The sequence below is a fragment of the Enhydra lutris genome, unplaced genomic scaffold (assembly GCF_002288905.1).
Source record: "Enhydra lutris kenyoni isolate GAN:26980312 unplaced genomic scaffold, ASM228890v2 scaffoldscaffold18, whole genome shotgun sequence".
Classification (NCBI taxonomy): Eukaryota; Metazoa; Chordata; class Mammalia; order Carnivora; family Mustelidae; genus Enhydra; species Enhydra lutris.
This window is the reverse complement of record NW_019154102.1, coordinates 23,125,456-23,147,064: the sequence shown is the minus strand read 5'-3', so window position 1 is coordinate 23,147,064 and position 21,609 is coordinate 23,125,456. Positions and strand designations below refer to the sequence as shown.

Genomic DNA, 21,609 nt, shown 5'->3' with positions numbered 1-21,609 from the left:
TAAGCTTTACTTCAAGATCTTTCAAAAAAATTAATTTCAGACTTCTTTTCCCCAAAGTAATATGTACACAGGGGTGCCTGGGTGGCCCAGTTGATTAAGCATCTGCCTTTGGCTTAGGTCATGATCCCAGGGACGTAGGATTGAGCACCTAGTTGGCTCCTGCTCAACCAGGAGCCTGCTTCTCCCTCTCCCTTTGATGCTCCCCTTGCTTGTGCTCTCTTGCTTGCTCGCTCTCTCTCTCTCAAATAAATAAACAAAATCTTAAAAAAAAAAACAACTCAAAACCAAAATAATATGTATGCATAGTTCAAAAAGTCCAATAGTACTAAAATACCTGGAGAAATCGTATGCTGCCCCCATCTTTCCTTAATTCCCATTCCTTTTCTCCAGAGACAAATACTTTTAGTTATTTCTTCAGATAGAAATCTGTGTCAAACTAATATGCTTATCTATAGTCCTATTTTTTCAATTAGTCATTTTGTATTCACCTTGATTCAGCTATCTTGTTATTTACCCCCATTAAAAAACACACATCTCGGGGTGCCTGGGTGGCTCAGTCATTAAGTGTTTGCCTTTGGCTCGGCTCATGATCCCAACATCCCAGGATTGAGCCCCTCATTGGGCTCCCTGCTTGGCAGGAAGCCTGCTTCTCCCTCTCCCACTCCCCCTGCTTCTCTTCACTTTCTCACTGTGTTTCTCTCTGTCAAATAAATAAGTAAAATCTAAATGAAACAAAAGAAAACAACAAAAAACACAAAAGCACGTCTCTCCCTCATCCTCATCACTCTCCTAAAATAGTTATTATGGATTTGGGGGTTTATGGATATTCACTATTCACGTTATTACCATGATATAAATAGCATTTACTGTTTTTTTGGTTTGTTTGTTTTCTCTCTTGTTCAACTTTATGTTTTACCTGGAGGTAATGATTGCCTTAGTTTTTCACATTGGCATGGTTTTCTTTATACTGTCTCTACCTCTTACTATATCCTTTAGCAGCCTTTTGATATTTTTAGTACCTCCTTTCAATCTGAAGACTCCTGTCCTTCAGTTCTATTTTCCCCCCTGAAATTTTCCTTTCTGGTGTCCATCTCCTCCAGCTCCAGGGCTTTCTGCTGGTGTACACTTTCATTTTGGTGGAAAATGGGTGGTGGAAAGCTCTTTCAGTGGCTTCCTATAAAAAGAATAAATGGGAAGAAAATTGTGAGCCCTTTTATGTCTGAAAGTTGTATTTCTTTCTTTTTTTTTTTTTTCTTTAAAGATTTTACTTACTTATTTGACAGAGAGAGAAATCACAAGTAGGCAGAGCAGCAGGCAGAGAGAGGGGGAAGCAGGCTCTCCACTGAGCAGAGAGCCTGATGTGGGGCTCGATCCCAGGACCCTGAGATCATGACCTGAGCCGAAGGCAGAGGCTTTAACCCACTGAGCCACCCAGGCGCCCTGAAAGTTGTACTTCTGCTCTCAGACTTTTTTTTTTCTTTTCTTTTTTTTTTTTTTTTGAGAGAGAGAGAGAGTCGGGGAGGGAGAGAGAATCTTAAGCAGGTTCCACGCCCAGCACAGAGCCCAATGCAGGGCTTGATCCCATGACTTGACCAGAAATCAAGAACCAGACCCCAACTGACTGAGCTATCCAGGCACGTCTACACAGTCTTAATTGACAGTTTGGCTGAGAAGAAAATTCTAGGTTGACATATTTTCTCTCAGAATTTTGAAGATATTGCTCTATTATCTTCTCACTGTCAGAATAGCTTTTGGAAACCTGATGCATTTCATTTCTGATTCTTTTCAAGTAACCCATTTTCCGTCTTTGGAAATATTTAGTATGCTTTCTATTAAATTTATTTCTGAAATTCCACAATAACATCTCTTTTAAAATTCACTATTTTGGGCTCCTGGTGACCCTTTTCAGTCTGAAGACTCCTACTCTCTCAGCTCTAGCAAATTTTCTTATACTGTTTCTTTGATAATTTCTTCTTATTCTGGAACTCCTATTAGTCAAATAGTCAACATTTTAGATTGACACTTAAATTATCTTATACCTTTTTCTCTTCTCTTCCATCACTTTGCCCTTCTGTGTGGCTTTGCAGGAAATTTCCTTGAGTTTATTTTCAACATATTGGTTGAAATTTTAACTTCAGCTAGTATAATTTTAATTTCCAAGAGCTCTTAGATTGTTTATTTTTAAAATTCTTCTTGATAGAATTCTTTTCCTGTTTTGTGAATACAGTAGCCATCTCATCTCTCTGCATTCTGGAAGCTAAGGAGTGGGGGAGGCTGGAGTCCTAATATTCGCTTTGCAGACTTTCAGTAATTTCCCTGCTTTGAATCTCACTCCTGTCCTCCACTGTGCTGGTGTTCCCAAGTCTGGGATCACTTGGGTTCAGTTTCTTCAGGAGGCTGATAAGCCTCTAGCATCTGGGGAACACAGGTGAGGGTGGTAAGAGTCACCTTCACCTATGGTGAAGGCCTTGGGATCTATTGCTTTGAGAACAGACTTTTAACCAATCCCCTGTGTTTAGCCTTACGATTAGCCTTTCTTTCCTAATGAAGGTGCCTGATCCCTCTAAGTCCTGAGCTTTGCTGGTGTTTTGAGGCCAATGGACTGGCTCCTTCAGGATGGAGTCTGTGGGCGTTTAGGGGATGGCTTCTTCCTCTCTACTGGATCAGTTACTAACACTCTACTGATTCTCCATTCAGAAACACGTTGCTGTCTGTCCTCTGCTGTTGTCTCCTCTTCCATTCTTTTGGTAACTCTATGAGGCACTACCTTTGCCTTCTAGTACCTTTAGGTGCAAAGCCCATGCCGGGGCTCTGGGCTGCCAACGTGACACACACCATTGCCTGTCTCGATATTTCTGGGGTAGGTGGTTTAGCCATCAGCTCTCCCCAACCCAATTCATTTATGTATTTATTTATGTATTTCCCAATTCATTATGTATTTATGTATTTATGGAGCACCTGCAGGCCAGTTTTGGTGCTGGAGCCTGGGAAGAGAACAAGGAAGAAAGTAGATGAGGTTCTCGCTTCATGGATCCCCAGAATCTAGGCAGTGATTGTGAAAAGCCCTGATACTGCGGGAGAGCAGAGGAAGGCGTAACCTGCCCAAACAAGAATCTCTGGAGGAGATTCTTGTCTGAGACTTGAGGGATGAGAAGGGACTGGCCAGGAGAAGCACTGGGGTAGGAGCTGTCTGGGTGAGGAGATACATCACGAGCAGAGACAGCAAGCCCTTCCAGGGGAAGTCGAGGAGAATGTGCTGGATTGCGGCCTGGCCACTTGAAAGGAGGGCAAAGGTGTGAGCTGATGGAGCACTTGGCCAGACGTCCTTGTGCAGGCCCCTGGGGGGTGATGGGAGACGGGGCAGTGCTGGCTAGTCAGGGTCTGTCTTCAGGCATCTGTGCTGCCATTAGGAAGGACGGGCTGCGACCAGATCATCCCTAAACACAGTACTTCCCTGTGGGCTGTGGCGTGGGCACTGGGGAGCCTGGGTGGCATGACCTGAGGTGCCCCTCTCTAGGCCAAAGTAGTGCTCAGACCTCTGCAGTTCCTCTTGGACCTGTCGGGGTGAGTTCAGCCCCCTGGCCCTTCCTCACCAACCTCCCTCTGACTGAGGTTGGCCTTTTGGGACTCCCTCCAGCCTCCAGATTTTGGGGAATGAGGCCATGTTTCTCCTCTTTGCTGCCTTCAGTAGCTTAAAGTTGCGTGTCCTGTTTCCTGGGCCTCTTTTGTTTTCTGTCCTGAAAGCCCCCATGTGCCTCCAGAGAGCCTGGAGGAGGGGAGGTGGGGTGGGGAGTGGGGATCTTGGCACTAGTTGTGCTTCCCAGTTCTGGCTCCTGTGGGTAATGCCTGCAGTGTCCATCTGGTGGCTGGGTAGCCTAGTGCTCTAAGTGTGAGCTGCTGCTCGGCCCCCTGACTAATCAGATCCTCCTTCTCCCCCCTTGCTGGTACCCCTGGCTCTCCAGAGCACCAGGGATCGGACTCTGTAGACTCAGGGGTCACAAGTCTTCCCTCCCTGGGCCTCCTGTACAAAGCTGCACCCCCTCTGGCCTCAACAGACAGGAACCGAGTAGCTGGGTGACAACACAGAAGCCCAGAGTTTGGGGAAGCCCCAGCAGTCTGGAGTTAAGGACGGTCCCCTGTTCCTGGTCCAGGCAGGCCCAGGTCATGAGTCACATCCAGGCCCAGGGTGGCTCATGATCTCAGCCTGGACAGCTGCCTCATCTACCCCGGGCTCTGTGGCCGCTCTGAAGTCCTTTTGTAGGCATGTGGGTCAGAAGCCTGTGGCTGCCTCCTGGTGCCGGTGGGCCTGTGCCCAGGTCACAGGCCACGCTGGGTCACCTGCCTACTGGTTTGTTACCCAACCTGGCCTCCGGTTAGGCCATCTCACCGGCAGGCCTCCACAAGTGGATCTCTACTCTGTTCACACCCGATGGCCTTTGTTTGGTCTTCCGTGAGTGGATGGCTGATATCTCCTCCAGAGTCTGTTAACTTGTTAGAAGATTGCTATACCAGTGAAAAATTCGCCCTTAGGATAAAATAAAAATAGGTATAATTTACCCTTTGGGCTTGACAAGTAGAAATTCTATGTGCTAGGAGCCCCAGGAAAGACCGTAGCTATCAGCTGCCCAACTCAACCATAGATGAGAGCCCAGGCAGCCGGACTAGAGTTCTGGATGTTGACTCTGCTGCAGGCACTTTCCATGCTGGGGTGTTGCTGCGATGGTTTGGTGTGCGTGGAGGTATGTGGGGTGAGAGGTCAAAGACTCCCTCACGGTGACAAGCTGCCACTCCCTTGGTGCTGACCAAGTGCTAGGCATTGCACTAAATATGAGTACTTCACATGTATTTCAGTTAATATTCACAGGAACCCTCTTTGGTAGGTGCCTGTATTAACCCCAATTTACAGGCAAGAACACTGAGTCTCCGGGAGCTTACCTTTCTTACCTTAGGTCCCATGGCCAGGTAGATCCAATGCCCATCTTTCACCTGGTACTTGAAGGTGGATTTGGAAGGGAAGGAGTCCTCTGTGGAGTGGCCCGGTATGTGCAAACGCGGCGAGGGGGGGGGGGGAGACAAGCTTGGCATTTGGAAGGTCTGGAGCCCAGTTATATCCGTGCAGTTCACACACAGTAGTGTGGGCACCTGCCTAGCACCCTGTATGTAATAGGGGCTCCAGGTGGTGGGCCCAAGGGGGGAGATGAGCACATTCCGTGGCTGCCCTCCCACAGCCGGCTCCCAGCACAGGCGAGGTGGCCACATAGAGGCAGGCACAAGGGGCTGGGCCGGAGGCTAGGCTGTGGGACATTCATGCCAAGGCAGGTAGGAGTCCAGCAGGGAGGGAATCTGGAGAATGCAGGGGTGTGAGGAAGACCTCAGGGAGGGGACACAAGTGGTTGGTGTAGCATGTAGACAGAGACCCTCTGCAGTGAATGGGACCAGAGGGAGAAGCGGAGTGGAGCAGAGAGAGAGATGGGGTCGGGGGAGGGAGAGGAGCAGGGAGGCAAGATGAGACCAGAGAGAGGAAGATGGAGAGGTGGTTGGGAAGTTACAGACTGCAAAAGTGTTGAGAATCAATGTGCTGTGTGGGGCAAGAGGAAGCTTCAGAAAGCTCTTGGGCAAGGGAGTAGCCTGAATGCGTCCTGGGGTAATGTCGTTCCGAGGGCCAGGTGGTTGGGGGAGGTAAGAGCCATTAGGGAAACCAGCTTGGAAGCTACTGGAGTGGGCAGGAGTAAGCTGAGCAGGTCTCTGGGAGCCCCTGTAGACTTCTGAGTGCGGCTCTTGCCCATTGTTCCACATTCCCCAGGAGCCGGGGACCAGCTTGCCTTATTAAGTGTCTGCTCTGCACCCAGCGTAAACTTTTGGTCACCCTAGGGGCCCCACAAAGGGAGGATTCTGCCAGCAACCTGCCAAGGAGAAAGGCCAGCTGGTGTCAGAGATCCTGCAAGTCTCTGCTTCCGGCAGAGCAGAAATGGGGTCAGCTGTATTTGGGCTCTGCTGAAAATAGCAGAGAAAATCCCAGGGAGTCAAAAATACTTGCACCCCGAATCTTCTCTGGGTGTCAGCAGGTTTGCCGGAAGCTGGCCGAAAGGAAGGCTTGGCTAACACCTCCCCTTCCTTACCCTGACCTCTTGCTTCCAGCCTCTGGGATCCTGGTCAGAAGCCCACCCCGCTGGGCTAGCCACAGCCTGGCCCTTAGCATTAGCGTAGGCCAGGCCAGGGAGCAGTCGTAGCTGAAGCATTTGTAGGATGTGCTGGGTGTTGCATGGGTGGCAACACCTGTGGCTGCATCACTGGGCTGCATCACTGCAGTGGCCTGAGGGGTCTCCCTGTTCTACCTGGGGCCCTCTGTGCCTTTCCAGTACAGTACCCAGAGTCATCTGTGAACACGTACATTATTGTATTTGCTTCTTGGTTCTAGGGTTTCTCAGCCTTGGTGCTATTGGCATCTGGGGCCAGAAAATTCTTGGTTGTAGGATGGTTAGCAGCAGCTGTGGTTTTTACCAACTAGATGCCAGGATCCACCCCCTCCCACGTCATGACAACCACACATCGCCAAGGGTCCCCTGAGTGCAAAATCACCCTTCTGTAAGAACCACTGCTCCAGAAACTGCGTAACTTTCCTGCTTTCCACTCAAAGTAAAAGCCACAATCCTTAGAAGAGCCAGCAAAGCCCCCATCCCGCTGTGATCTTCTTTCCCATCACTCTTTTCTTATTTAGTCCACGCCAGTCATGCTGGCCTTCTTTGCTATCCCTCAAACATGCTGGGCATACCCACTTTTGCCTCAGGACCTTTGCACAGGCTGTTCTGGGGGCCAAAACAAGTCTCCCACTAGATATCTGGATGACTCACTCCCTCCTTCAAGTATTTCCTCCAGTGTTACCTGAATGAAAACTCCCCAGACCACCTTCCCTGCTGCTGTACCCTCCTCCCTCCTGCCACCACACACACCCCCTCTATCCTTGCCCTGAAGCACTTTCCCATGTTTTCTGAAGCACCCACCCTTCCAATACAATTTGCTTATTATTATTATTTTTAGTTTATTGTCTGTTGCCACTAGAATATAAGCTCCAGGAAAGCAGAGATTTTTGGTCTTTTTTATCTGTTGATGTGTTCTTAGTGCCTAGAGTAGAGCCCAGCACGTGATAGGTGCTTAGTAAATATTTCTGTTGAACAAATGCATTTTCTTTAATCTTCAGGAGAACCTTGTAAGTAAGTATTCATATCCCCACATTACCAATGAGGAAGTGAAGGTACAAAAGGATTAAGTAAATTGCCCCAGATCACACGGCCAGCAAGTGGGGGATCTGGAATTCAAACCAGGCTTTGACTCCAAGGTCTGTCCTCTTAGGGAAGCTGCATGTGTACAGAAGTGACTGCTGCTGATCTGGGGGGAAATGTTCTTTCTCCTCTCAGGAATCTGTAGGATTAGGAGGTGGTACCTTCACCCCACATAGACTTGCATATGTACGAATTACCTGGGAGTCACCATGGCAACAAAATTAATGGTAAGGAGTAATGGGATTGGCCCAGATGATAAATTAGGAAGTTTTTTTTTTTGTTTGTTTTAGGGAGGCATCCTTTGCTTTACAGAAGGATCCCCTTCAGGCTCTGTTTAATTACCTTCTGGAGGTTGTTTTAAATAGGCTCTGTCTCTGCTGCCTTTAGAGGTTTGGAGAAGCAGCTTGGAAGGAGGCAGAGGGGAAGGGGAGTGAGCCAGACTGGGGGCGGTTTCTCCTCCATCTGGGGTCTGGGCACCGGGGGTATGCCCTGCTCTGCCCCGAGGAGGCAGGGTTTTTCCTTCTGTGGCATGTTTGGGGCCCACCCTCTGGCCCTCCCCTGACCCCTGTGCCGGGGTTCGGGGTTCGAATAGATTCAGAGGGTAGCTCTGCTGAGACACTGGCTGCTTCTGAAAGCAGCCAACTCCTGCACTGTTCCAGCAACCCCTCACCCAGACGGCTTCCCTGCCCCCACTCTGTCCTCATTGCCCAAGCCGAGAAACCAAGCAAGGTCCAAGGTCTCCCGGCCACACCGGTTTGTTGCTGCAGCAAGTAAGGTCCAGAGGATTGGGGCCATGCATTTTTACGTTCCACCAGAGGCGCAGAGGGGGCCATGAGCTGAGCCTGGAGGAGACTGGCCATGTGGAGGAATTTGCAAGTTAAAGTGCAGCTGTTTCCCCGGGCTGGAGAGAAGGACTCCCTGTCCTAGCTTCTCAGTGTGGCTAGACTATCCGCTGCCCCGTTTGTGCTCCCATCAAATGCTTGACCTCCCAGGCTGATCCTTGCCTGTAACCTGTGTGCAGGCCTCACTTGTGAAACATCAAGCTAGCAACCAGCTCTCAGCTTGTGATTCGGCTGCCATTCCCACCTCCAGCATCCGACTCATAGGTCCAGTGAGTCCCCGGGAAAAGCCTGGACCCAAGGCGTCAGACCCGAGTTCCTTGTCCTGCTCACTCTACAGGCTGGGTCTGGCCTCGTCACACAGGAAAGGGCCCTTCCTGCCCTCTCTCCTGTCTGCTTAATTAAAAAAAAAAAAAAAAAAAAATCTAAGTCTAAGGTGTGCAATGGCTCGCACAGGAAACTGTGCACATTAGTGGCTGAACCAAACCCCAAATCCATGACTCGGACTGTTGCGGCCAAGATCAGGTCATGACTGGGAATTTTAGTTTAAAATGAAGGTGTCCCTCCCATCTCACTGGCCTCCTGAGGTAGGAGCATTGCTGGATGTCAGGAGAAGAGCCTCAAATGCTGTGTTAGCTTTCATTCTTCCTTCTGTCTCTGGAAAGGCCTCCCTGAGAAACCTGGGAGGCGGTTTCCTATAATCCCAAATGGGGTTGCCTTAGTTGGGGTTAGACTAAACGCTGTCATGAAAAGATTTCAAAGTGTCCCAGCTCAAGTGAGGTAGAAGTTTCTTCCTCTCCCTTCAAACAGTTCAAGTTCCAGGTAGGCAGAGGGCCCAGCTCCACAGGATCACTCAGGGACCCAGCCTACTTCCAACCTGTTTCTCCCTCATCTCCTTGGGCTGTCTTCTCTGCGTGGCCCAGCCTGGGCTGCGGCCACGTACTTGCTCCGGTTCATGGGAAGGGGACAAAAAGCATGGTTATAGGGGTGGCGGGTGCTGGGCAGGGAGAGGCCCATCTCACGTGTCCTCAGATGCCACTGGGGGCCTCAGTCACGTGGCTGAGCCTAACTGCGGGGGAGGCCACTGCCCACCACCATTCTATTATTTTGGGAGGAGGAGACACAGATTTTGTTGGACACTTGACAATCTGTGCCATAGAGGTGAATAAAGAGCTTAGAAGTTGCAGGCCCCATTTCTAGTTTTCTAGTGATGACTCTTAATTTTCCAACAGTTATTTTGAATGGGGAACGCGCGAACGATCTACAGACTTCTAAAGCTGTAAAGCGAGTAGAGGATAAAAGACAAGTTTCCCCGATTGCTCCCTTCCTCTCCTTAGAGTAACCTTTCGTTTCTTCTGTATCCTGCCAGGGATATCTGCATCCATTTATCCTTTTCCTTTACATGCTGATGCCAGGATAATGATAAGTTCTGGGAAATTCACTGGAGCATGGTCACAAGTAAAAGTAAAAAGATGGGACACATAAAAGTAAAAGATGGGCCAGCCACAAAAGGGACAGATGCTGTATGATTCCACTTTCATGAAATAGCTGGAGCGGTCAGATTCACAGAGACAGAGAGCAGGGAGGTGGGTTCCAGGAGCTGGGGGAGGGAGGAATAAGGTGTAGGACTTCCTGGGTACAGAGTTTCGGGTGGGGGTTCTGGAAAGGTTCTGGAGGTGAATGATGGCTGGTGGTACAAGAAAGTGAATGTACTTAGTGCCTTGAACTGCCACTTAAAAATGATTAAAATGGTAAATGTGCAGTTCTGTATATTTTTTCAGAAGAAAAGAAAAGACGGAAAATAGCCTCAAAGTCCACTCGTAGGATACAGTTTACAATACATTCATTCAAGGTTTCTGTTAGGAAGCAGAGGGCTACTCCCCACGCACTGTCGTGGAAAGAACTCTACAATATATAGATGCCTAAGGGGGTGGGACGGTGTGCACCGGTGTGCTGACAGAGACGGGTGAAGGTGGCGGTCAAGAATGGGGATTCGGGAACCAGACTGCTTGGCTTCCGAGCCCACTGCTGTGTGGGACTTTGGGCAAGTCAGGTACGTTATCGGGGCCTCAGTTTCCGTATCTGTGAAGTGGGGGATAGACGAGCCCCCCTCCCCGCCTCCTGGGGGTGTTGAGGAGATTAGATAAGTCAGGAGGTACAAAGCCCTCAGGAGGGGGTCTGACACATCCCGCTTGTGCATTAAATGTGAATGAATGAGTGAGGATGAATACATCTGAGTCCGAGGTCACGAGCTGTCCTTCTGGCTCTGCCCGACACCTTGGAGGTGGCTCCGGGCTGTGGTTTCCTCACCTGGCATATAGAACAGGTTTCCAAGTGTGAGAATCGAATAAGTAACGGGAGGGAAGGTGCTCAGCCAAAGGGAGAAGCATAGAATTAGCGTGTGAGGCCATGTCATCGCCTGTCTCTGTGGCACCGGCCTGCCCTGGGCTTGTGGGTGTCAGGGGGGTCACTGCAGGGTGGGGGGAATGCATCTGTAGAGCTGGGCCTCTGGCCTTGGGGGTGGAGGAGGCAGTCCTGGAACTTGAGGGGCTTGGTCGTGGTCATGGGTTGCCAGCTCTGTGCTGCTCAGTCGAACTTGGGCAGGAGGGGAGCAGGAGGGACTGGCGAGGGACACTAGCCCCCCCCACCCCTGGCTGCAAGGAGGAGTTTTTGGGACCCCAGGAGGATGTCGGTTAACCTTCCTCCTCTTCTTGTGCCTCAGACCTGGCAGCCGCTCTGGCCTGACCAGACATCAGTCTGCCCCAGAGGCCTCTGGAGAGTACATGAGCCTGGAGGCCAGGAGGCCTGAGGGGGCCCATCTCCATCCTGCCACCAGCCCCTAGGACCCTGCTGAGTTACTCAGTCTCTTGCAGATGAGTTGGCTTCTCTGAAAATAATCTGTCCACCTCCCTGGTGTGTTGTAGGAATAAGACACTAGAGATGAAACTGCTTTGAAAAATAAGTCCATTAAAAAATATATTGCTCATTTGAATGACTTCTCTGTTTGAGGCATTCACGAAGCATGTTCTGCAGCCCTAGTATTCTAGATACACACATCTCATCTAAACCTCGGTGTTAGGGTGAGCCAGGGACTGTGACCAACAGCCCCAGATTTCAGGAACTTACACACTAAGGTCTGTTTCTCTCCCTCAGTGCTGCTCAGACACTGGGCTCCTTTCCCCTCATGGCTGTGCTGCCCCGCCAGCCTCCCATGGATCCTCCACTGGAGGCTGGCCAATGTCACCTCTACCCCCGTCCACGCGCCAGCACCCCTCATGTGAGCCTTCCTGATGGTGAGGGAGGCTGGGGATGCAGGCTTCGCGTGTGCCCAGAGGGAAATGCACCCTGCCGGGGAGCACCCAGTGTGGTTCTGCCCTCCTGTTACAACCCTCCATTGTACTGATGGAGAAACTGAGGCACACAGGCGAAGTAATTGGCCCAGTGCCACACATCCAGTAAGTGATTTGAACACAGGCCTGCCTGATTTAAATACCTGTTCTTTACACTGTTCTTTGTTGTCTTAGACCCATGTTTGCCGCTCAGGCTGTTCCTCGGAATAATGGGGAATTTTTCCTTCTTTCTCTTTTTCTCTTTCTCTCTCTCCCTCCCTTCCTTCCTTCCTTCCTTCTTCCCTTCCTTCTTTCCCTCCTTCAGAATCATGGGGAATTTTTCTTTCTCCCTTTCTCTCTGTTATCTGTCCTCCCTTCCTCCCTCCTTCCCTTCCTTCTTTTCTCCTTCCTCCCTCCCTCCCTCTCTCTTTCTTTCTCTCTTTCTTTCTTTCAGTATTGTATGAGGAGATCTTACATGTTTTTTTTTTTAATAAAATTTTAATTTTAAAATAGCTTTAGATTTTCGGTGTGCTCAGCCCTGTGGGAGATGCCGGGGGGACAGCCTTGGAGGACAAGCCCCTGCCTCCAAGGAACTGGACCCAGAAATGGGAGCTTTGGATCCTAGGTGGGAAATATGGGGTGTCAGGAGTCTGTGCACAGGGTCTGGGTTCGCACTGAAGGTGGTGATGGGATTGGAGATGCACTGCATAAAGGCACTTCCTGGGCAAAGGGGATCAGCCTTTTATCACTTTGTTTTACCTCTTTGCTGTTACACTCTGACTTGGTGTCTTTGGCCGACAGGATTCTGCATTTGGTTTTTCTCCCTTCCATCCCCTTTTTCCATACTTAGAATTTTTTAAATCGACCACTTCTAATCTTCATTGGTCTGGAATTGTAAAAAATCAAATGTGTTTGTAACATGTCAGGGTAATTAGGCTGCGAATGAAGGGTTTAGGGACTCTGATGGAAGTAAAATGCATAAACGTGAGCTCCTCAATCTTATGCTTCTGTTTCTGCTACCCAGTGGCCTTCTGCAGCTTCATTGATATTCCAGATGACATTGCCACGTAACTGAAGCATAACTGAACTGTGCTGTTGTCAAAACCAACCTCAACTGCTGGCCACCTCTTCCCTCTCGCCTCATACCTTCTTGCTCCTTTAAAAATGCACTGCCTTTGGGGTGCCTGGGTGGTTCAGTGGGTTAAGCCTCTGCCTTTTGCCCAGGTCTTGATCTCAGGGTCCTGGGATCGAGCTCTGCATCGGGCTCTCTGCTCAGCGGGATGCCTGCTTCCCCCCTCTCTCTCTGCCTGCCTCTCTGCCTACTTGTGATCTCTGTCTGTCAAATAAATAAATAAAATCTTTAAAAAAAATGCATTGCCTTTGCATTGCCCACATGCACATTTTTATTTACTACGTTTTCTTGATTCTAAACAGTTCATCTTACCACATTTTAACGTCTCTCAAATGGATGAGTCTTTTAATGGATGGAGGTCTTGGGATGGTTTGTAGTTTTCCTTCTCACTGGCACATGACAATACATCTTAGGATCAGTGATATCTTAGACTCAGTGAGGTTCGGTATTGATAGCATTTGAAGGAATTGGGAATGGTTCTGTCGGTCCAGCCTGTCTCCCACGCCCCTGTGGGAGAGACAACCTCACCGCTCGTTTGAAAGCAACTTTCTTCCTTTTGCAACCTTCTTATAAGAACCACAACAATGGGGATAATAATACCCACAGTGGTCAGCAGCCATAAAGCACCTACTCTGTGCCCAGCACTGCTCCAGGCACCTTTCCCAGATTCCGTGATGGTGGAGGCACCGCTATTACCCCATTTTGCAGGTGAGGAAATGGAGGCTCAGAGGAAGAAGGGGCAAAGCCAGGAATCTGGGCAGTCCATCAAGCTTTGAAGAACCCATGCTATGCTGCTTCTAGTGATTCCGGGAGACAGTGGAAGTGTCTTGATTCAAATCAGGGCTTCATACCTGGCTGTACCTTAGAATCAACTAGAACACTGGTGGAAGAATTTTTCAAGTAGCTTTACAGCACAGCCAGAGGAGAGAACCCTTGGTTTGCATGGTCCGTGTGAGATCCCCTGGTTCTGCTGTCCTGGGATGCCCGATGCCACAGCTTCAGGGAAGCCGCCAGGCTTGGGGGTACCAGGGCAGCCTGAGCCTCTTGTACCCTTTGGGGCTAGATCTCTTGGTTAAAAAATGTGGCTTATGAGACTGTCAATTGATCTGTGCTTTTAATTTTTGTGCTTTATTTTCTTTTCCTTCTCCCCCCCGCCCCCATCCCATCCTTCCTTCCTTGCAGCTCTGGAGTGCACAGAAAATCAAGCAGGTGATTCTGTTTTGGATTTGTTTCCTTCCCTTGGCCTGCTCTGCCCTGGGGATTCACGGTTGTGCCCCATTAGCCAGCCCAGCTGCCTTGCCCTTTCTCCTTCCCCCATAACCAGGCCTGAGTTTCTGACTGCCAGAACTCAGGCCCCTTGCCTTTCCCTGGGCCCCTGAGCTCCTTCCCTGTGGGGGCCTTCCACAAAATCCTTACATGCCTACCAAATACCAGGCCCCAGGGACAGAGGATCTGCCAGGTAGACGCAGTCCCACTCCCCTGCATTCAGCTTTGAGTGGGAGTCAGGAAAAGTCCTATTGGGGGCCCGTGTTCTGGTGTTCTCTTGCCTTGAATGGTGGGAAAGGACTGACCGGCCAGTCCTTGGGGAGCTCTCCTTTCCCTCTTTCCTCCCTCCCTTGTCCCCCTGTCCACTCCCCTCCCCTCCCCACAGTCACCCTATGCCTCGTTCCCTGCTCTTGCCAGGCTATTCTACACCCAGATACCAATGAGAAGATCTTCATGCCCTTCAGAATGTCAGGTAAGCCCATGGGACCCTTCTGATTCTGCCCAGCCTCGGGCGCTGACCATGGTCCCAGCTCTGGGAGCACCCAGGGGCCGCAATCCATGGAGCGATGGAACCTGTGACACCCGAGCCACGTTTTCCCCTGCATGTTCACCTTGGCTCAACTTTACAGACCTCTGGCCAGGCCTCAGAATCACCTATGGGGCTTTAAAAAAAAAATTGTGCCCGTCTTCCTCTTCTGCCTGAGTGGTAGGGGGTGGAGCGGAGGCTTCCACGGGGGAAATCGGGTGCCCCCAGCCCAGTTAGATACTACTTACTTAGCAACGCCTCAGGGGTGACACCGGAGTTGGAGTCGGGCAGGCTCTGCTTTCTGTGAGTCATTCATCCCTAACCTTCCCTGTGCATATCGTGCTCTTCCCCTCCAAACCACGCTCCCTTAGAAATGCTTAATCCCCAGGCTCCCCTCTACTCCAGAATGCTGCGTTGGCATGAGTGCCCACCCACGGGAGGTGGATCCCTGTTCTGTGGAGACCAGTGGCGGAGGGGGTGGCGTGGGGGAGTGGGCAGAAGATCCCTGCCACCAGGAAGTCCCTGCCCTGGGGTCACGAGAGGGAGAGCTCTGTATGCCCAGCTTCGTAGTCTAGAGAGTGCTTGCACGCCCTGAGCCCGGGACCAGCGTGTCCATCCTGCCTGTGGTTTTGAGAGGCTCCAGGCCTTGTCCAGAGTCACACAGCGGAGGTCAGCGTCACACCAGAGTGCTGAGGCCTACTCCATGACATTTCTCAGTGCACCAGGGCACTCTGGCAGGGTTGCGGGGAGGGTTGCTGGCTGCTGCCTCAGAAAGTCCTCAGGGGACTGGAGAAAGGGTCTCCCTCGGGGGCTGTTCTCAGCTGGCTCAGTTAGGATCCCCACCCCCAGGGAGCCTGACCTCATGTGGGTGACAGAACACACAAGCACGTGACACCATTGTGCCCACTGAGGCAGTGAGTGCCCCCTGAGCCTCCGTGCTTGGCCGTGCCAGGCACCAAAGCCTCAAGTGTCTTGTAGCTTTGGCTGTTGGTGCGCACAGTCCCTGCACGTGGCCATAGCAACCTCTCACCTGGGGCCTGGATTCTCTTTTGTCACTCTCCCATCAAACCTTGGATCTGTCTCCAGAGGAATGTGGGCAGGAGAGTGACAGCTCACGAACCCTTGCTTTAGACGACTCAGATAAGTGTGGTCGTCTGTGGTCCCTCCCCCAGCTGACTGACTGCCGTAAGTCAGAGGTCAGGGACACGAGGCTACCCAGTGACAGCAGAGTGGGGGCCATGGAGGGAGCCTCCCGCAGCGTGGGGGCAGTGAGCAGTGAGGAAACGGTGCTCTATCCTGCCCTCTTCAGGGTGTCTGGCCAGGGTATGAGAAAGTTACAGAGGACCTCTGGCATGTAGAGGGTTTGGGTTAGGGTTAAGGGGTTAGAGTTAGGGTTAGTGTGTGGGGAGTTCCCTTTCCAGAATTGGTCATGATGCTGGGAAAGTAAAGATGTGTGCTAGAAAGGCAAGGTCAGAGAAGAACATTCCAGAGCCTTTGAAAGCTGTGGAGTGTGTGGAGTAGGTGTGGGCCAGGAACGTCATACCTCATGGGGGAAATCATGGGAGGAACACTGAGTATAGCGTGATGGCCCGCCAGCAGTGGGCAGCCTGCCCTCGGCAATGGGCCCCTGAGTTTTGGAGGGGAGTGAGAAGTGTCTGGCTAAAGGGGGACAGAGAGAGGGCAGCAGAGGGACACAGGGGAGCCCTCTATCCTGGGGAGGGCTGAGCCGGGAAAAAGTCTGGGGGCTGGAGGAGCCTCATCAGGGCCACTGACCAGAGCAAACCCAGAAGCCTCTTCCAGTGTTTCTGTCGAGTGGTGGGTAGGATGGCGATGGGTGGGACCGGAAGACCTGACCCTCTTCTCTCCCCCCTTCAGGTTACATTCCTTTTGGAACGCCAATTGTAAGTATCACCTGCAAAGGGTTTTCTTCTCTAAAACATTTTTTAATGTATAACTTTACAGCATTGGTCATAAATATTTGAGATGTTGATTTAGGATAAATTCCTGGAGGGGAATTATGAGATAAAGTGGCATTTAAGTCTTTTTCATTCTCTTGATGCATATTGTCCAGTTTCTTCCCATAAAGGCGTGGGTGCCCACAGGCAGCCAACACAGAGCCTCAAAGTGCGTTCTCCCTGCCGGCTCCCATCCCGAGTATCGTCACCAGAACATGCTGGTCTCAGGCTAGTTTTCCGAAAAACTTAGGAAGTCAGAAAATAAGCACGCCTTCTGAAACCTAAACTTTAAAAAGAACTCAGAAAGGAGTCAGTATTCTTTTTGCTTAGTTCTGGAATCAGGGTTAGGTTTGTTCTGTTTAAAATATATATATGTATTAGAGCAAAACTAATATACAGCGTGGTAGGGTTTCACAAAGCAAACTCATCCAAGTAAGGCTCACTGAGGTAGGGTTAGAGCATTAGCAGCCTCTCAGCACCCTCTCCCACAGCCCCCAGTCCCCCAGGGAATCACTTTTCTGACTTCCCTCACTGTGTTCCCGTCCGGCCTGTTACTGACCGTTATGTAAGTGGAACCGTCAGGATGTCCCTGTCTGGGTCTGGCTCCCTTCACTCAACATGGTGAGACTCATCCATGTTGTTGCATGTCGTAGTCGTTTCTCATGGCTGGTGGGTTCGTAGCCCCTTCGTTACAACTATATCAAAATTTATCCATCCTACGTTGGGTGAACCCTGGGGCTGGTTCCGGTTTGGAGTTTACAACAAGCAGTGCGGCTTTGAATGTGATTGTACAAGTCTTTTAGAGGCTGTTTCCCCTCATTTCTCCCAGATGATACCACAGGATTAGAGAACCACCGAAGGCAGCTCTTGATCCTAGATCTGCGATCGGGACGGGGGTGTGTGTGAAGTGTTGTGTGGTCTCTTGTGAAGTGAAACATACAACTAACATCCAGTGTGAGCCAGTAACTGTGATTTTGGGCATTTACTTCAAGAGAAAGGACTACACAAATGTTAATCGTTGCTTTCTTCCTATTAGCTTAAAGCTGAAAAACAAAAAAGAATGACCAAAAGATACTAAAACCATGAGTGAAAACCTGACTGGGAAGAGAGTCGTCACCTTGTTGCAATATTTCCTATGTATTTCACAGATATCGTTCTTTCTATATTTATGGGCAGGCCCTCTCCTGTGAATAAGAGTTTTCCCCCTTCTGCCTCCCCCTTTAATGTTTTTACAATGATCAGTATGTTCAGGGCAATTTTTTTGATTCAGTTTACTGTATTCAGTATTTACAGTTTACTGTAATACAGTTTACTGTATTCAGTATTCAGATTACTTCTCTTATTATTCATGTTGATATACACATTGTGCCAAATGTGATGATTAGGAACCCTTTAGAGCGATTTCTCTGTCCATATGACGTGTCTTCCATATCCTCTGAGAACTTCAAAACTTCCTGGCACGATGTGTGGGTGTTCCAGACCCATCTTGTACTTGCTGAGCCCCAGTCCTGGAATCGTGTGTTTCTCCAAAGCGCTCTCGTTCCGTTCAGAGGAGAATGGTGTTTGGACACCAAGATCTGGATGTGAGGTGTGCTCACGGTTACTGGAGAGTCATTGTTTCTAGGCCCTCTTAGCATTCAGAGTTAGGAGATACGACTTCAGAATGATGAGTTCGTGCCAGTAATTCCAGTCCAGCATCTTAGCCATCTCGCACTCCTCCCATCCCGTATTTCTGTCTCTCTTCTCCCTGAATGAGAATCCAACAATCATATATGTACTCGCTTACCAAGTCTTATACACAGATGAGAGCATTTCAGAATTGCTACATCTGCCCTAACCCCCTAAGTGTATTAACTTGAGATTTCTTTGACGTTCTTAGAATATATCCTACTGAGGGTATACAGAGAATTGTGTTCAAAAGTTATTTGAATTGTGTGTTTCTTCTGTGTGGTTGTTACTTGTTTGATATACAGTTGGGTTTATTTGTTGTTGGCGTTCGGTTTTAGTTGCTTCCTCCTTCTTATTGATTTTTTTTAAGATTTTATTTATTTATTTGAGAGAGAGAGGATGAGAGAGAGAGAGAGTGCATGAGAAGGGGAGGGTCAGAGGGAGAAGCAGGTTTCCCTCTGAGCAGAGAGCCCGATGTGGGGATCGATCCTAGGACTCCAGGATCATGACCTGAGCTGAAGGCAGTCGCTTAACCAACTGAGCCACCCAGGTGCCCCTGGTTTGTGTTTTTTTGAAACTTGTAAAATATTAACATCATTCAAAAGTCAAAGCCACATAAAAAAGGCATGATACAAATTCCATTCCCCTCCTTATCCCTTTTATCTCCTCCCCACCCATCCTCTGTGGGTAAACAATTTTATCCTTATTTCTTTTTGTAAAAATGAGCAGATGCAAACATATTTCTCCTTTTTTCTTATACAAAAGGTCGCATTCTACAATACTCTGTGCAGTGTTTTTTTCCCACTTAATGACATATTCTGGAAATCATGACCCATCAGTTTATAGAGGTCTTCATTCTTTTTTTTTTTAAAGCTATATGGTAGTCTACTATGTGCAAGTACCATAATTGATTCAGCTAATTTCTTGCATATGGAGGTTGAGACTATTTCCACCGTTTTGCTATCATGAAGAATGCCAGAATGGGTAATCCTGGGCATATTGTTTTGATGCTGTTAGAGATATATCTTGAGGGTAAATTTCTAACTTCTGTGAAATGACTAATTAAATAGACATTTCTGGAACCACTGAGCAAGAAAAAAGAAGATGCAAATAAACATATTAGGAATAAAAAGGTACAATAACTATAGATACAATAGGAGTTTAAAACCAGAACACATTGAACGATCTGGGGTAATAAATTTAAAGACATGTAAGAACAGGACACCTTTCTGAGGAAGTATAGCTTCCCGGAGATTGCCAAGAGGAAATATCGAATTTGAATAGACTATGAATAGAGAGAAATTAAATCAGTTGTTTAAAATATATGCACCAAAGAACAAACAAACAAACATCACTAATAGACGTCCACAGTCTTCCCGATGACCACTCTTGGAAGAATAGCCAAACTCAATTTTCGTTTAACTCCTAAAAGAGAATTAAAAAGAGGAAATGTGGGGCGCCTGGGTGGCTAATTCGAGAAGCATCTGCCTTCAGCTCAGGTCATGATCCCAGTCTCCTGGGATGAGTCCTGCATGGCGCTCCCTGCTCGGCGGGAAGCCTGCTTCTCCCTCTCCCACTCCCCCTGCTTGGGTTCATTCTCTCTCCCTGTGTCTCGATCTGTCAAATAAATAAATGAAATCTTAAAAAAAAAAAGAGGAAATGTGGGTCACCTGGGTGGCTCAGTCGTTAAGCTTCTGCCTTCCGCTTAGGTCATGATCCCAGGAACCTGGGATGGAGCCCCGCATGGGCTCCCTGCTCAGCAGGGAGCCTGCTTCTCCCTCTCCCTCTGCCCTGCTTGTGTTCCCTCTGTTTCTCTCTCTCTCTCTCAAATAAAGAAATAAAATCTTAAAAAAAAAAAGAAAGAAAAAGAGGAAATGTCTCCCAATTCATCTATGAGGCACTTTGAGACAAATACCAAAGAAGTAAATTGAAGAAAGAAAAATTATAGGCTAATATCACTTATGAAATTGCATCTAGGAATCTAAGTGAAATAACAAGTTGAATCCAGCAATGCATTAAAACATGTTCATCACCAAATAATTTTTAACCCACTGAGCCACCCAGGCACCTCATCACCACCAAATAATTTTTACCAACAATGGTAATATTAGAGAATGTGTTAATATAGTTTGTCACATTAATGGAAATGGAAGAAGAAATGTGATAATCCTGGTAGATTTAGAAAAATCATTTGATAAGATAAAACATAACTCCATTTATGACTTTCTTTTTTTTAAAGAGTGGATTAGATTCAGAAGGGAACTTTGTTAACTCATAGAGGTCTATCAAAAAAATAAAATAAAATCCCAATCCCAAAGGAAGCACCGTCCTTAAAGATAAAACAGATAAAGGTAAATTCTTAATGTCTGGAACAGCGTAAGAATACCTATTTCCAACATTTTCCTGGGAGACTAACAAGTACAGTAAGACATGAAAAAATAAATAAGTAGTAATAGGATAGGAAAGGAGGAAACAAAATCATTCATGAGGATAGACAAACTATTAGAACTACTATTTTTAGGGGCGCCTAGGTGGCTCAGTGGGTTAAGCCTCTGACTTCGGCTCAGGTCATGATCCCAGGGTCCTGAGATGGAGCCCAGCATTGCATCAGGCCTTCTGCTCAGCAGGGAGTCTGCTTCCCCCTCTCTCTCTGCCTGCCTCTCTGCCTACTTGTGATCTCTCTCTCTCTGTCAAATAAATAAATAAAATCTTAAAAAAAAAAGATCTACTATTTTTAAAAGATATCTGGATGTTAGACCAGTATAAAAAAATTGTTGGAGGCCCATGAACCTATAAAAAACATTTAAAATATGATATATTTTTTTAAAAAAGCATTTACAATTGCACTTAAAACTATAACGTATCGGAGCAACATTTCTCAAGGTTTGTCTCCTGAGACAAGGGAAACAAAAGCAAAAATAAACTATTGGGACTACATCAAAATAAAAAGTTTCTGCACAACAAAGGAAATCAACAAAACTAAAACGCAGCCTACCAAATGGGAGAAGATATTTGCAAATGATACATCCGATAAGGTATTAATATCCAAAATATATAAAATACTTACATGACTCAACACCAGAAACCAAATAATCTAATTAGAACATGGCCAGAGGACCTGAATAGACATTTTTCTAAAGAAGATATGCAGATGGCCAACAGACACATGAAAGGATATGAGACATCACTCATCCTCAGGGAAATGCAAATCAAAACCACAGTAAGATATCACCTCACACCTGTCAGAATAGCTAGAATCAAAAAGATGAAATAGGGGCGCCTGGGTGGCTCAGTGGGTTAGGCTGCTGCCTTCGGCTCAGGTCATGATCTCAGAGTCCTGGGATCGAGCCCCGCATCGGGCTCTCTGCTCAGCAGGGAGCCTGCTTCCTCCTCTCTCTCTCTGCCTGCCTCTCTGCCTGCTTGTGATCTCTCTGTCAAATAAATAAATAAAAATCTTTAAAAAAAAAAAAAAAGATGAAATAGCAAGTGTTGGCGAGGATGTGGAGAAAGAGGACCCCTCATGCACTGTTGGTAGGAATGTAGAACCACTGGTACAGCCACTGCAGAAAACGGTGTGGAGGTTCCTCAAAAAATTAAAAATAGAAGTACCATAT

General features: G+C 48.2%; 1 protein-coding gene across 2 annotated transcripts in view; it reads left to right on the top strand.

The window, feature by feature from the left end:
• The window catches only part of LOC111148087 (sideroflexin 5), a 111,497-nt gene that overhangs the window by 25,360 nt on the left and 64,528 nt on the right, over positions 1-21,609 (top strand). For both annotated transcript variants that reach the window (XM_022504484.1, XM_022504485.1), the window contains exons 4-6: positions 13,763-13,789; positions 14,264-14,318; positions 16,248-16,273. In XM_022504484.1, coding sequence (XP_022360192.1) covers positions 13,763-13,789; positions 14,264-14,318; positions 16,248-16,273 — 108 coding nt within the window. The remainder of the gene's footprint in view (positions 1-13,762; positions 13,790-14,263; positions 14,319-16,247; positions 16,274-21,609) is intronic.